General features: G+C 34.7%; 2 protein-coding genes across 9 annotated transcripts in view; both read right to left on the bottom strand.

The window, feature by feature from the left end:
• LOC142337490 (putative Na(+)/H(+) antiporter nhx-9) overlaps positions 1–15,331 on the bottom strand; it is a 46,861-nt gene extending 31,530 nt beyond the window's left edge. Inside the window, exons 1-5 of one of the 5 annotated variants that reach the window (XM_075386750.1) lie at positions 15,188–15,331; positions 8,480–10,014; positions 7,713–7,892; positions 3,079–4,353; positions 2,638–2,815 (exon numbers count right to left, since the gene is read on the bottom strand). In XM_075386750.1, coding sequence (XP_075242865.1) covers positions 2,638–2,815; positions 3,079–4,353; positions 7,713–7,892; positions 8,480–8,711 — 1,865 coding nt within the window. In that variant the 5' untranslated portion in view covers positions 8,712–10,014; positions 15,188–15,331. The remainder of the gene's footprint in view (positions 1–2,637; positions 2,816–3,078; positions 4,354–7,712; positions 7,893–8,479; positions 10,015–15,187) is intronic. The other 4 variants (XM_075386753.1, XM_075386754.1, XM_075386752.1 and 1 more) reach the window with 4 other exon arrangements.
• LOC142338292 (uncharacterized) overlaps positions 1–17,257 on the bottom strand; it is a 318,225-nt gene that overhangs the window by 125,101 nt on the left and 175,867 nt on the right. The gene's annotated exons all lie outside the window — the stretch shown is intronic.

The following is a 17,257-nucleotide window of genomic DNA, read 5'->3' as shown; positions in this document are numbered from 1 at the left end:
TCAAAAATCAAAAACAATTACGACATATTCCACGCTCCATAAAACGGTCGAAATATATTTCTTTTTAAAACTCAAAGATCTGAAAAAAATCATCCTCGAATTGTCGTTATCAATACGAAGTGGGAACTCCCAAAAATCAGTTATGACAAAAAATTTCCAATTGACCAAGTCATTAATTTATTCCAATTACTGAAACAAGCAGCTCTTTTGTTCAATTGCTACGTATTGGTGATGTTCCAGGGTCACGTGCAATAATCAAAACTGTCAATTTGTCTTGAAAGTTAAGCTTAATCTTGAATGCTATGTACCAATTAAGGTTCAGAAATTGGGGTTTTCCCATTATAGCCCCCCCATGAAATTATAGCCCCCATTATGGTATAATTACCATGATTGGGGGCGGGGGCTATAGAATATTTGAGTACTAAGCTGGGGGGGGGGGGGGGGGGGGCTATAATGGGAAATTGTTCTTTTTCAAGTTAGCAAAAGAAGATTTGGAACTTTGGAACTTATCCGTTTGTGCCCCCCCCCCCCCCCCCCCCCCTAGCTTAGTGGTAATATATGTTTTATGACCCCCAGGCGCACATGCATTATTTTTTTACATAGGAACCTGCTATATAACAAGACTGATTTGTAACTGGGGGTCATAAAAACACTGAGGGGAACACAATAGATCCGAAAAAATAGTCATAGAGGAAATTGAAATGTTACGCAATGATTAAAGTCAGAAGCAGAATTTCTCAATCAAAATATGTAGAAACAAGTTGGTGATGGTTTTGTGACCCAAAATGAATGAATATTGAGCCTCAGATATAACACTTTTGCCTCAGATAAAGAACCTCAAAATCAGATCCTTCTGCAAACTGAGTTTAGAGATGGCTCAAAGATTTATGCCATTTTTCGCAGTACGAATATTACGAAATAATAATTGGAAAAAATTGACGATTGTGAAACCAAAGTTGAAAAAAATCTGAAAGGAAGACAAAGAAAAAGAACCCTCGGATGAATTGAAATTATTGATTTCCTTTTTATATTTGAACAAACATAGCCGGCAGATTGCCGGAATAGCTGCGAAAGAATAGACCTGCGTGCCATATAATAGAGATAGAAACAGATACAGATCTAAATTGAAAAAAAAATCGACGCCGCTCAAAAAACTAGGCTAAAAAACATTCAGCGATAAATTAATAAAGCTTGTTAAAATTCATTCCACAGAAGCCTCTTATTAGGGACCTTTACTGCACATAGGAGTTCCTTTGACCTTAAACAAATTCAAATTAAACTTAAGTTTTAAAATGCAAAAGTCATTTTATTGAGTGAGGTGTCACGTATGATCAAAATCTAATCAAGCAAATAACCTAAAAACTTTCGCTAAAGCGAGTGAGAAATGACGTCACGCGCGCAAATGCCGTTTGTGAGAGGAAGAAGTCATTCAGAAAATTTGACTTTCTCAGCTTTGCTGTGTGAACAAATGTAAAACGAAACAAGAGCGTCAGACGACAAAACAAAAAAACATAGCAGGACAAGTCCTGACGTACAATTCAAAGAATTTTCATTGATTAAACAGAAAACTAGACCAAGAACGGAATATGAATGGATTGGTAAAACCATTTAGAAAAAAATCCGATCCAAAAAATTGAAAAAACTGTAAAAATCAAAGTGAAATTGCCGCATGTGAACAAAAAACCACTAGCGAGAAAGCGAATTTTTTGTTCAAACACCTTTTTCTCACTCTACTTAAAATTTAGAGCGAAAAAATTTCACGCCACTCGCTTTTTCGCTCCACTTCCTAATTCGGCGTGACCAAAATCACCACTCCAATTTGACTTCAAAAATCATGAAAATGTGTGAACAGATCTTAAAAAAAAGACAGCGCCCCAATACAATTCAAATTCTTTGAATTGTAAAAAAACCAAGAGCACAGCAATATAGCTACGCTCAGCTTACAGCTTCGCAGTTATAAAAACTAGCAAAAACTAACAAAATTTAAGTTGTCCTAAAATACGCAGCAATTGAACAAAGAGCTGCTTGTTTCAGTCATTGGAATTTAAATTGAGACAAATTAATGGTTTTGTGCGGAATGTTTGGGAAGTACCCACTTTTCCTCCGCCCTCGAAAACAACATCAACTTTGAAAGTAGCTCGCTTAGGCTTAATAAGGAGGTTAGCCTGACAGGTTAGATGCGGGGGGGGGGGGGTACAAAAAGGGGAATCAACCTTCCAAAAATCGACCTATAAATCTTGAAATGGTACCTCATCAGCAGTTTTGATGAAATATACTTAACAGACTTGTAGAGACCAAGAGCTCAAAAAAAGCACCAGTTCATCCCGTTTTTGAGGCCGAAAAGTCAAACAGTCAAACATACCACGCGAAAAATTCCTGGAAAAAAACTAACATGGGGCCTGAAATAATATCGGGGGTTACTTAAGACCCATACATCTATTCAATTTGAAATGAAAAGTCGCACTAAAGATTTTAATTTCTGTTAGACATCTGCAGCAAAATAATTTCAGCTCCTTAAAACTCTAAAAAAAATAGTTCAAGCTAACCAGAAAGTCAAAGTGCAAAAAATTCTATCAATTAGTCAAATCAGCAGACGAAAAAATTCATTTCGAAAAAAGTAAAATTATTTCCAAAAACCTTCTCTGGAAAGCGGTCTCCATGGTTGCCCGATGGGTCTCTGCATCCTCCAACATCTTCTGGTTGGGTAGGTTCTGCCGACTGATTGGTCTCATGTCCAGACACGTTTCAGAGAATCCAGGGTAACCTAGTTCTCCGTTTATATGATTCTGTTGTCCTTGCTTTCCCAAATTCTCATCTGAACAACGAAAGAACATAACCTTATATTATTTTAGTTCCTTTTCATCAGTTACCGGAATAATGGAATAATAGAAATGATAAAACTCAATGTACTTTTAACTGCGTCAAACAATTTCTGTCCAAAATATTTAAATTTCTGTCTTTCTAAAATTTTCAAATTTAAGTTTTTACTTCCATTTGGAAGTAAGGGCGATAGAAAACTTTGCCACACTTTTCATATTAGTAAATATGTTGAACAAAATCAACAGTATTGATACTCACATTTCTCAAACTCCTTCCGCATGTAGTTTGAGAGTGAATTTTGGCTCACAGAGGGAGTGAGAAACACGTTTTGGTGATTTTGCACAAAATTCATTGTCTCCTGCAGGTTTAGCTTCGAAAAGGCACGCATCATGTTCAATTCGGAAGTTTTCGGCTTTTCCCTTAACAAAGCCTTCCTTAAGTAGGTATTGTTGAACCATTCATAATGCACCCGGAGCCAATTTTGCCCCCGACGACCCGACACGTCTTCGATTCCCGACATCACATGGTCCACGACTCTGTCTGCCATGGTCTCGAAGATGTTCAGCTTGGTCGAATTTTGGGTTTTGATTCGGAAAACTTGTACAAGGGGTTTAATAGATATTCCTTGTATGAATACCGTAAAGAACACTACCAAAATAGTGGTCGAAACGAATACACCTTTCACTTCTTCGCCAAAGTGGTCAGCATCTAGTAGAACTGCTAAGCAGAATGCAACACCACCTCTAATTCCTCCGTATGCCATTATAAATTGCTGGCTCTTATTCAGTTTCTCAACTCGGAACTTGTTGGCGATGGCTGTGAGAAGATAGACACCAGAAAATCGGAACACCAGGCAAGCGAATAAAGCTATAAGAACGAATAGATAATCTAAATGTCTGAGCGCCTCAGACGTTGAGAGACCTAGGAATAGAAAGATGATAGCTTCTGATACGGATGACATCATTTTGAGAAAGTATTTGATTGTGGTGTGACTCTTTTGTGATATGTTTTCTTCTACGTACTGCGCCATAGTTATACCACAAAACACAATCGCTAATATGCCTGAAAAATGGAATATTTCTGCACAGATGTAGGATAAGTAACTAAAAGCGAACACAAAAAGGGGTTCTATGACCCGAACGTGATCTGTGAATTTGGAAACAAAGGCTGTGATAAGACCAAAGATAACTCCAATGAGCGTTCCACCGATTGATACGAAAAAGAAACTGGCAACTCCAGCTAAAATGTCTGTAGCTTGTAAGTTATCGGCTCCGATTTTGGTGAATGATTCCATCATATGATAAATTACGACCGTAACGGCGTCATTGAGAAGTGATTCTCCGAACACCAGGATATGGAGAACTTCATTCACGTGGATCTCTTCGAATACTGCCAGTACGGCGACTGGGTCCACGGCTGATATGAGGGCAGCGAATGTGAAAATGGGTAACATTCCCAGTTCGTTTTCAAAGAAACCCCAGGAGTCACAACCCCACAGGAGAAGACCAATCAGGGCTGTGTTCCAAATGGTTCCTGAAGCAAGTTCAATTCATGTTATAAAAAAACTAGACCTAGTATTCTCAAATAACAGCGCCTGACTTTTTAAAAAAAACAGTTCTTATTGAAGTTCTCGGATGATTTTGCGTATGATTTTTTTTTGCATATGATTTTGCGTCGATGAAGGCTCAAGCCCCAAACACCGAGTCACCGCACGATTTATGTTCCAACTCACTCCAATAGTAATTTTGTAGAGCGCTAAAGCATGGCGGCTCGAGAAAAAGTTATAACAAGTTTTCAACAATTGCCTTAAACAGTGGGTTCATTCCTTTTCACTCTTCAAGAAATAATTAATGTCTTTTCAACTATCAAATGAAGTATGCTACTGCAAAAAATACAGCTTATGAGGAGAGCAGGAAAAATTCAGCAGGCACTTAAGTATTAGCAAAAACCATTTACTAAAACAGCAAGCAAAAAATACAAGTAACGCATACACCCTTCATTTATATATACACCTTCATGTAAAAATTTGATTTCCTAAACTAAACGCATCTAGGGAACTCACAAGCGAGAATCGTAAACAATATTTCTCAAAACAGAAAATAATTTTTGCAACATTTTTCTACGAAGAGAACACTGGTCATAACAATAATTGGACGCTCAGCAGACCGGTTTCCGTTCCAGAAAATTACAACTTCTACCAGATATTTTTGCGTTTTTTAATTCAGAAATGGTGATAATCAATTTTCGAAATCAAAACACGTGATGCCGACGAATGCGGAGAACAGCCAGATTTTTAAATATATATAACTGAAAAAGCCGTAAATGAAAACCCAATTTCAGAAATTTAATGAAAACAGACAAAAATATTTAAGTATTAGAATATTCTAGCTATTATCCTTAAGTATTATAATATTCTAGCAAGCCGTGATATACTCGAGCAACGATTTGGTAATATTGGATAAGAGATAAAGATGATATCAAACTCAGATGATATCTTTTCATGCTTAAAAGAATATGGCGATCACAAATTGTGCTCAACGATTTCATCATTGAAATTACAATTCAAATGATAAAGCATACCTTTCAAATTCCAGGTCGTTGGTTTCTGAGATATATTTTTTAAATTCACTTGTAAACGCTTCGGCAATCGCAAAAGGCGGTAAAACATTTACCGCAAGCTATTTTGCTTCTGCTACCCTTGTCATGAGCTCTCCCAAAAGCCAGATGTCATCCTGGCAGTAAGATTCTAAATATTTCAGGCTAAAAATCCAAAAACTCAGTTTTTTCACCCACAGTACTTGGCGAATCTCGATCTTTTGCTCTTTAAGAATCTGTTTTTAAAATCTTACTTGTAAAAGAGGCCGCCAGAAAAACTAACTTCAAATGTTCCGAAAAAGCTAAAACACTTATTATTATATTTAATAATTGAAATATCTTGTCAAGCCCTGATAGTCCCGAGAATGGATTTGCTTTTAATAATGGATTGGAAGATAAGATAAATATCAACAATTAAGGGTATTCATACAAAAAAATATGTGAAATTGAATGCTGTAGCGAGATTGATAAGTTATAAACTGAATGTTAACAGTTAAATTTTCGATCTTTCTCATTGACACAAAAATTTTACAAATATGTCCTCTCTTGCTTTCTTAAGGTCAAATATGCTTGTGAATGTTCAAAGGTAATGAATATTTTATTCGCGTAAAAAGCAATTTTTCAGGTTATATGAATTCATCAAATTACTGGTGTATTTTAACAGAAAATTTGACCCATTGAGTTGATTTTCTTAATTTACTTTCTCTTCTGTCTTTGTTAGAAATTATTTTCCTGCAATGCAAAAACATCAAGATTTTTATATAAAGCGGAGAAATTTGATTTAATCCACGTTATCATTATAGGTTCGATTGTTTTACTTATTCTATGTTCAAGTCGGGATTGACAAATATATAATTCAGATCTAAGTTTGCACATTATGCGAATCTGTAATTATTATTGCTATTATCTTCGAAGCTATAACAATAACAGCCAACTCAATGTTCTTTATGATACTTTTCTCCGTGATACAAAAACTTTTGCAATATTGCCCTGTTCTGTATGTGTCTAAAAAGATTTTCATTAATCGCAGTTGTTTACTGTCGCATAGTTGATATGTTTGCAGACTTTGAAGATGTTTCACTTCCGATAGTCTTATATTTTGGATTCAGTGAAAAAAAACCATATTTCTTCGACAAATTTTTTTCCCAGATTTGGGTCAACTGCAGCTCACATTGAACAAAATAAGCTTTAAATATTCATCTATCAACGAAAATTCGCAGCGTGTCAAATTTTGAGTGAAACTTTATCTTGCCTGTCTGACATTTACCTACTCTCTCATTTCAGCTATGATGATTGAGTATCAACGTCATTTTTATTGAGTTAGTTAAGTCACGCATGTTTAATAACACTTCACACGACTAACTTACGTACCCATGCCAAATGTAGTAACAAATGACGTCAAGCCCAGATATTCAACCTCTGAGTCGGAAGTCACCAAAAAAAGTCGCTCCTTGCTTGACTTCTTCGTGGCAACAAATGGTCGCAACAAAAATCGAGAAACAATACGAATTTTTTGATATAATTAATAAAACATTCCGAGAAAAATCAACATACTCTTGAACTACAATTGGGAATTTTCATTGACGACGCCCCAAAGCCAGAAATGACTGAAAATGCATGATGAGGACGAAAAAATTGAGCAAAATGTAAACGCAGAAGACAAAATGACACACGAGCACAAAAAACCACTTTTGAGCAAACGAAAGTTTTTCCATCAACGTTACTCACTCTAATATGAAATCATCGCTTAATTTTCGCTTCAAAAATCATCAAAACAAGTGAATAGATCTTAGAAAAAGAACAGTGCCTCAACACGATTGATACTCTGAATTGTAAAAACCGATAAGACCAATAATAGCCTCGCCATCGTTTTGCAGTTATACATTGACAACATTTGGTAATGCAGTTAGATGCAATCGAAATTTCATAGAAGAGGAATATGTCAAGTGTACAATTGGTTAAAAAAACTTAAATAATTGGCACTTCTAGAACATTAAATAACTGCCCGTATGTTTAAAGGTCTTAGAAATTTGTAATAAATTGAAACTCGTATCCGCGGAAATTGTATCCTCTAAAATCCAAGCCTCTGTGAACACTAAATTCCAACATTCCTTATTCCTCCGAGGCTGATACCAGTCTTTGCTTTCTACGGAAAAAAAACAAATATATCTAGCCGTCGAAATTCTTGCACATATCTCCCTGCCCATAATGAGGGATCAGAAAAAAAGAATTATTCTTCAGTGCCTGTAATGACTAGAAACGAGAGTAAAATTTTACAAATTGTTGCTGTTTCTTACCTATGACCGCATACATTAGAATGGTGCCCAAGTTCTGGAAGAAAGCCCTGTTGGGCATGAAGTATCCAGCATCGAATACTACAGGCGGCAACAGGATGAAGAAGAATGTCTCTGAGTTGAGGTTGTAGTCCTTCTCGTCAGCACCCAATGCATAGTAGAAGATCAAGCTGGCAACCACACCTGCAAACATACATCAATATATGTAGAAAAAACATGCTTACCTGTATGTTCAAGATGCTCAAGTAGATTACATGCTCAAGTAGATTACGACTATCCAGTACAGTTATTTGCAATACAGTTGATCTCATCGGTTGCGGAAAAACCCCCACGGAAATAAACCCCACTTTACTATTATAGCTGCGCATTTAGCGCGTTTGCCATGCCCCGCGGGCCATGACCATGTCTTAGCGGCCCGTGGGACTTGATATGAAACTATCACAACCGAACAAATTATCACGATCGAAATTCAATTTTAAAATGGGTTTTTTTCCGTGGAGGTTTATTTCCTCTCTAAAGTTAAGTTCCCAGACCCGATCTCATACATGTTTATAAGGTCGCATAACTAATTTAATTTGGAAGGTCAAAACGATACTAAACGTTACAAAACGTAGCCAAATTTCTTCTGAGCCAGCTGTGACACCTTCAGGTTATAGTTGCAAACGAACAAAACATCTCACAACGTTCATTGAAGTTTTTAAAAACTAACTCCTTTGCTGGTTTGTCTGTGTTTTTCTATCAATCTAAGATCAAATGTAGTGAGAACTCACCAAGTGTGACCAGAAGACAGCTTTCAGGGACAATTTTGGTAATCTTGCTGGACAAGTGGAACACAGTCTTCATTACACTTGCAACCAGTAGAAACACAGTGACAAAGAAAGGCACTTTCACTTCTGAGAATTGCATGCTTACGAGGTGGAAGCTCTCGTGGTCCTCTTCGCTGTGAGCACCCCCCGAAGACCCGTTCGGATGCAGGCCCGAATCGTTTATTCCGACCATCATTGATTGTTAGCTTGTACGATACGGAAGATAACCTTCAAAATTTGAAGAATTCGGCTTTGTATACCAAGCCACCAAAACCTCCAATTAAATTTATTCAATTATCGGTATTACATTTTTGTTCTTGTAGCTTCGATAGCAAAAATAAACAAATCGTCCCTCGCGAAAATGTTCAGAATTCTACTACAGGCTTCGCGCAGAATTTTCGAAGCACAGGCTTCGTAATACAACTAAAACGGTTCAAATGATCTCAGCTTAAATAATTATGGTAGTCATGGAAACATAATTGCTCAAAATTGCAAGTAATAGCTGAGTAAACTACCAAACTGGCTTTGATAATGCTGAAACCAATTTGTTTAATACAGAATGCAGGTTAAAAATAACCATAAATGCATTACCAATCTTAAATCTGGAAGACTGCTGTGAAAAGTATTTTATACCTGTTCAAATCAGAAACCCTCGAAAGCGATAAAATCTTCTAATGTCAGACAGTCTAACACCACCAAGTAAAAGAAAGGCGAAGTGGAGTAAACAGAAACAGAGTAAATATGTTGCCTTTTATGGAAAATATGAGCTCGGATAAGAATTAAGGAATGGTTTCAGTTGTTCAGTGGGAAGCTGTAATTGATAATTTTAAAGAGAAGAGCGGCGGTTGTTCGAGTGAACTATCGTAACACAAAATGAGGCTAATGAAGCGCAAAATGTAAATAAGATAGGAATAAGATAGCAGAGAAACAAGATGTAAAGTGGAAAATGGAAAGAATAGAAGCAAAGGTTCACTAAACTCCACAAACACTACTTGTGAATTATAATATGAAGTAAGGAATAATTGTGACAATTAGAAATTAAGTGAAATAAATTGCGGACAACTGTATACTAAGTCAACGAAATTGCATATCGACTACACTCGCGCCATTGAACTGGTCATTGAGCTCAATATATAGAAAAAATGCGAACTAGTTTTTGAAATTATTACTGCATTTAATAAATAATAACTTTTTATTTAAGTTAGCTTATGCTTGTTGAGGTGGTAAGAAATCAGCGCAACTAAATCAAGTTTTGTTTTGAATTTAATTCAACTTCCGATCAAATAGGTGATAATTAATTATCAAAACCTGTAAATTCCTATCTAAATGTCTGTTTTAACACGCAGCACATGTATAATAGCAGAGGGGGCTTTTAGCTCATGCTTTGCTGTGTTCTACTGCAGGTTGCGATAATCCTAAGTGCTCACTTTTCCTACATGTTCAAGCCATGCAATAGTACGAAATAAGTTCAGCTAACATGAAGAACGCGCACATACAACCTGAAAAATTCATGGAACAATAAATTCAAAATTACAAGAACCCAAATATGCAGTAGCAATTATTGAATATTCGAAACTTAGGTTCTCATAACCTGATTGAATCAAGTACAGTGAAAAACGAAAAGACAAATAAAACGTAAAAATTCAATCCACAATTTTATCAGAGGACTTATGATAGATAGATTGTACAAATCCTCAGAAGACTGGAGGAGACTGATATCGAATTCGGTAAAACTTTAAAGATTCTTCAAAATATGAACAACAAAATTCCAGAAGCGGTTGGAGGAATCCGGCAAATCGAATTTTAGGGCCAAGAATATCATATCAGAGACATCCAAATGGAAACAAAAACAAAGCATAGCTGGCAAATAGACAAAAAAAATAGCTGTCATAGCTTCATAGACCTGCAAGCAGTCTCAAAATACAAATGAAAATAATGAGACCGAGAAAACTTTAACATAGCCGGCAGATTGTCGGAATAGCAGCGAGACTTGCGTGCCGAGATAGAAACAGTTACAGATATAATTTGAAAAAGATACGGACGCCATTCAAAAAGGTATGTAAAAACATGCACCGATAAATCAAAAAAGCTTGGTAAAATTCATTCTGCATAAACTTTTTCTAAATGACCTTTAATAAACATATGAGTTCCTTTGACATTAAATTCGAATCAAACTCTAAAGTGTAAATTTTATTGAGTGAGGAAAGACACGTATGATCAAAAGCCAATCACGCAAACGACCCAACAACTTTTGATCTCAATAACGTTCCATGAGATAGACATTCTCAATTGCCAGCAAGGTAAGCAAAAATTAACTTGAGATAACGGTCATTTTGAGAGAGGTAAATCACGTGTAACAAATAAACTATGCGGGTAAATAAACAAAAAAATTCCCCCAAGAAGTATGATAATGACGTTACGCACGCAATTCAGTAAAAAAATGCATTAACGAAAGTCAATTTTATTGCTTGCTCTGTATAAAATGTTTGATTTGGAGTCCCTAATTTTGATTTTGCTCTGTTCATGCATTTTTAGGTCAAAAACTTTATATGGTTCAGGCACTTTATATGGTTCATGCATTCTATACCGTCATAACAATCTTGGAAGAAAAAAACAGCCGGAAGACTCCGGAATTGACCGGAAGTAAAAATTCATTTAAACCTCGTCAAATTCCTCACTAAATTTATTATGAAAAACTCTTCATAAATAAACAGAAAAACTAGGAGAAAATCAAAATTTGATAACATTCTCCCTAAAATTCTTCACCACTAGGGACTCCAAATCAAACATTTTATACAGAGCAAGCAATAAAATTGACTTTCGTCCATTAGACAACAAACAAATGCTCTTTGAAACAAAAAATTGAAATCCAATAAATCATTCTATTAAGTTCTCTACAAAATGCTACGTCCCAACGCACACAGTAAACAAAATATAAAATAGACAATTAGAAAATTAAAAAAAAATGTTTCAGTAAAATCTGTCCCGTCCCGTCAAACAATACCAAGCTTCTTCATAGAAAAACTATAATTCTAAAAACTCTAATTCTAAACAAAAGGTTAAACAAGAATGGAGTTAAAAATTAATTTAAAATAGCAAAAACATAGCCAAAAAAATTACAATAGTTTTAAATAGCTAAAAAGAAATCACACTATTGCAAAGCACTTGGAAACAATATTAGGCACAATAACTTAAAAATTAGAAAACAATCGGCCAAAAATTGATTTAAATTAATCAATTTTATCTATCATAAACAAATCAAAATTGAGATCAGAGAACTAAGATGGTAACCAAAAGCAATAAAATTATCATTCTCAAACCAAAAATTTCTCCGAATAATACAAAAAAATGGGGTACAAAGCAGGTGGAAAAGCATTTGCAAATCTGAAATTGCAAATGACGAAAAAGGTCACAATTGCATGAAAAGTTCAAATTTGCCGTAGATAGTCAAAAATACTTCCAAACGTGCATATACTGGGTTATTAAAAATGCCAAAAACCCACTTTAAAAAAATTAGTTAAAACTGAACATTGCTTTGAATAAACCAAACGCTATCATTAAAAAGGTCGATCGCGTAGGAAAAATTGTTACAACGACTGGAAAAAAAAATTCTATGCTTTTGACTTTTTTTCAGAAGACTGACGTGAACAGCTGTTTTCGCGTGCAACATTTGACTATACAAACTGGGAAAAGAGAAGTCACCGATACAAAATAATACGTCACCATTACTCCTTTTCGAGTCGCAAAAACAGCAGGACAAATATTGAATTACAATACAAAAAAATGAAATCTTAAAACCTGACCATGAGAATCGGAACATAACTGGTTTCTGATTGTCAACAGAGCACAAGACCCCACAAATACAAAAACGAACATCAGAGCAGGAAAACATTTGTTAAAAAAATTGCTCGTCTTTTATTCACATGAAATTCATTAAAACATGTGATATTATATATTCCTAAACAAGTAATGCTATTAATTGATAATAAGCACATAAATTCCTTTATTAAATACACTAAGAGAAAGATGAAAATACAAAAAAACAAAGCACTTAATACAAAATTCACAGCATCTGCTCGGAAATATATCGTGTTTAGGCGTGAGAACTATTAGCTACACACAGATATCAAATGGATCAACCTGAATAATAGAAGGTCGACGAAATTTGTTATTAATGAGATTTATGAAAAGACAACAGATCCAAACAGCAAATAAGGCCAAAACTAATAAAGAGTGTTAGTGTCAAAGTCGTTTAAAAATTTAATAAGCAACTGAGAACATTAAAAAAAGTTCATTTTTTCCGTATTTAAAACCGAATGTCACCTACCATTCCGGAGACTAAATAACAAGATGATAACAACAAAAAATGCAGGCAAAACTGAAAAATTCACATATATTTAATGAAAAAAAAAACTCATTCTGAGAGATTAAAAACCATTAGAACATGTGCATCCTTTAATAGCATTCCCATAAAATAAGGAGCAAAAACTTTTCGAGCTGACTTCTTTTCGTTAATGGGGAGTTAAGTAATAGTTAGAGAAATAAAACTGGATGTAGTAATTGATTAGGAAACCGGAAAGTATGTAAAATTAGAGCTATGACTATTACATAATTCCCGAAAAACTAAAATAAAGAAGTGAAGACAAAGAAAAGAACAAAAGCGACCCAGGAAAAAACTCAGTTCTTCAATTCTTAAAAAAAATCAAAGATCTCCAACAACCAAGAAACTTGGAAATTTGGAAATCAATACTGTGAGACCATTTATTGACTTCGCGCATTCAATTATAAGTGAATTACCAACTCCACGAATCATGGAACATAGAAGAGCGCTTTTTTAGTTTGAACATAATAATCGTAATTAATGACAACTAAGCTATCCGATCAGATTTGACGGCAAGAGCAAATCGGAGAACTAAGAAGATAACCAGCAGACTGCTGAATTCGCATTGAAAGACCTGATGACCAAAAAATTAATTGGTAAAAAAACGACCTCCGGAGTCGTTTGGAAAAAATTGATGGCCAAAAAAAGTTGATTGATAAAAAATAATTGAATTCAGCCGAGTCACTTTTAAAGAGCTTATGGCCACAAATGTGGACTGATAAAAAATAACGGATGTACAAATCGATAATTGAATAATACAAAGTACATAGGACGAAGAACAAAACCCGATGTTTAAACTCATTTGTTTACTTAGTGAAGCCGTTTTACACAGAAGTCACTGGTTGTGAATCGTCCTAGAGTGACACTGACGTAGTTGGTAGAAGTAATTTTGCGAGTGAAGCAAGCGATTTATGATTGAAAAATTCCATCACGCAATTGACCGGAAGGAACTTGTTTATACGTTGCGCCATATAACCTCAGTATATAGATTAGAGTAATAAGTGATTGAAATTGAAAAAACGGCTATTTAAAGCACTGCAGCGTACCAAATATGAAACGAGTAATTAAGAAGAATCAAATCATTCCACTCTTGAGCCCAACCTAAATCTAAACTAAAAGCAATTTAATACTTCGTAACTTAAACCCAAATTAGCACTTGAAAAAAATGCCTACTGAAAATGTTTGCTATTAAATTCACCATAGGTTTCAATTAATAAAGGTTTTTAAAACGCTGTACCGCAAAACCGATAATAAAATGACTTATAAATTGGATTAGGAAAGTTCATATAGAAACAAACCTACCCGTGGCTGCTGTACTTCAGCAAAAATTTGTGGAACAACTACAACTAAAATGGGATCTCTTCCGTTTGTGCCCCACTAGCTTATTGGGTGTTATTTGCACCCCCCCCGGTTTTAGTTGTAACGGTTCAGAAAAACAAACAATATTTTTCAAGATTCGGGATGTTTTTAAGATGCCGCTCAACAGACCAATAAATTTGTGCCTCAACAGAGTTTTTCTGTAATTATTGTTGTTAACTTCGGATAACTACCGATTCAGTTGATCAATTTCTCTCAACAACAAAAGGCCGAAAAAAATGTCATCGACTCTGGTGCAATCGTTACAACGAACACGCTCAGCAACAAAACAGAAGAGACAATGAAGTGACTAATCATGATTATGTCACATTCATCCCTATGGAATAAAAGTTAAATCATTTTTCATTTTTGTGGGTAACAGCATTTTCCAACAGCCCACGTGGATAAAAAAGACGTCAACTACGGTACAGGTACAAACAAAGGACAGACATAATAAATTTTGCCCATCCTCTTTCTGAAAAGGTTAAAATAAAAGTGGGTTGAATTTGAGCAGTGCTTCATTTTTTTGTATTCACCGAGTGAATAATTTTAAGAATACACAGCACAGGTAGCTAAAAAAACTAAATTAGAATGAGAAAGACAGTTACGATTGGACGAATGGAGGCACGATATCAAAACACAAAACGTCGTCAGATAAAAGGAGATAAATTAGAGCATTTGAGTACCAATTAAGTGATATTTGAGGGAAAAATATCTTTTTAAAACATGATGAAACGAAATGGAAACAGTTAGCGAACAAATACAGCCATCTTAATCAATTTCACTCAAAATATGCTTTCTTACCGATTATGTATTATAGATTTTCTACTTTCAGCAAGAATATTGCAGCTATCAACTCGTAGTTAAATAAAAACAAGTTACTTTGAAAGCTCTTTTAAAAATTAATTAACACCAAATTGAATTGTAATACTTACTTCGGCAAGTCTGGTTCAAACAGCAATTTGCAATATCATGCAGTGCTTAAATTAAGTGGACTCCACTGCGCAAGTGAACCAAATTAAAACTAAGACGAAATTTCTAACCAAGAGAATCTAATTTGTGCATAACATGTGAACAAACTTACGTTGAGTAAAAATAAACATCACAAGAGCAAATGAAAGTCGACCAGGCATATAATTTAATCCGCCATTCAAATTATAAGCGATTTTTTGAATAAATTTATCCCCTTTATGCGTACAATTTTTGGACTATTTGGGGTGCCAAGGCATGCAAAATAACACAATGGTACGCTACCGTTACTTGTCACGAAAAAAAACGAACGCTGACATAAATTAAGAAAAGGAAATTTCCAATAATACTGCTAGCCAGGGGAGCTCAGATGCAATTCGATCAATCCCTCAAATTCAGGGAATCAACCAAGCGTGCCTTCTATTACATTAGCTGTTTTGATAGCAATATTTCAGTTCATTCATTCAGCGATTCAATGAATGAATTTATTGTACCACGTCGTGAACAAATTCAAAGCCACAATAGACTGTGAACAATAAGTCAACCGATGAAAAAAATAAAGACTGAGATTAATAAAAAGAGTTTTCACGCTCAGCTGAAAATTATACAAAACAACCATCGTAATCTAATGCTAGTGACGAACGTTATGTTTCTGTTTCTTACTCTCATTTCAATTCTTAAATTACACAATCTTTTGTGATATTTGTATCAAAAAATGTCCTGATAATGAAGCGAGCTAATCTGACTAGAAGTTGATTAGATTTCTTCCTGTCCAAAGTCCAAAATGGGCAAGCGGATTTGGGAATTCATTTCAGAATGTCCTTTACTTACGCTCAGTCCCTTATTTTTGGATAAGACAAATTTCACTCATTTCATGCTGACTTTTTTCAATATTTCGACTTCAATCAGACTCAAAAACAATTCAATTCAAATTCATATGTTAGAATAAAATAATATAGCCCGTGAGTCTGTGCCTAGAAGAGCATGTTCCAACATAGTTCTCAAGGTTGTGGAAACAAAATTAAATTCGGTCGAAAAATGATTGGGAGTATCCGAAAGCAACTTATGTTCATTGGAAAAATAAATTGTACTGATTGAACCAAAACATATGACGCCTTTTCTTCTTCTGACAAAAAACTTTAAACAATCTAGAACAATAACTATAAAGCAATTTGAAAGACACAAGACAGAGACAAACCTTACAAACACACACATTACACAAACGCACACCTATGCACCCACACGCACGCACGTTCTTAAAAATCTTCCAGTAGCTTTCCTTTCAAGAACTTACTTTTCAATATGGTATCAGCTAGATATATTAAAGTCTATTCGGGTTTTAACCGTATTTAACACCACAACTTGTAGCAAAGATGAAGTAATCTCTCTAATATATAATTACAGGTTTCTGACAGTTTTTGCACTCTGCCTCTATTTGTGTCTAACACAACGTTAACTTTCTGTTGTCCTAAAAACTCCACTTTTTATTGTTGTTTTTTAATGAAAAATGTTGGGTTTGGCCCTTTTACTCTTTTAAGGAAATAGAAAACTTAATATTTTTATGTGAAATGGAAAACAAAGAAATTTTTTTATCACTTTTCAAAAACTCTTTTTTATTAGAATTTCACCATCAATAAACGAATTGTTTCTTCAATTTACAGAAATACTCAAATAATAGTGAACAAAACGCAAATGAAAAAATTTTTTTTCTAATTTTAAAATAATAATTAGAAAATTTGTATTAAGTTCTTCAATCTGGTGATCCGTAAGCTCTCTCTCACCCTCAAACTCTTCTGTATTGGAAGCGATTAGCTCCAATAAACTTCTCTGACAACAAAGAATACAAAATATGAAACATACATTTTTTTCTATCTTTATCAATAAATTTTGTTAATTTGTTGTTCATTTCATGGAAAACTTTGAGGAAACAAAAACAAAACTTTGTTTTGAAATTTTTGTTCAGTTTAAATTGTCAATTGTTAGGCTTGGAACTGTGTAAAGAATTACTCGTGACAATCAAAACTCCATACTAAGCT

Source organism: Convolutriloba macropyga, chromosome 4 (assembly GCF_964194025.1).
Source record: "Convolutriloba macropyga chromosome 4, txConMacr16.3, whole genome shotgun sequence".
In the NCBI taxonomy this organism is placed as follows: Eukaryota; Metazoa; Xenacoelomorpha; order Acoela; family Convolutidae; genus Convolutriloba; species Convolutriloba macropyga.
The sequence above is the reverse complement of the archived record's forward strand: the minus strand, read 5'-3'. Positions and strand labels throughout refer to the sequence as shown.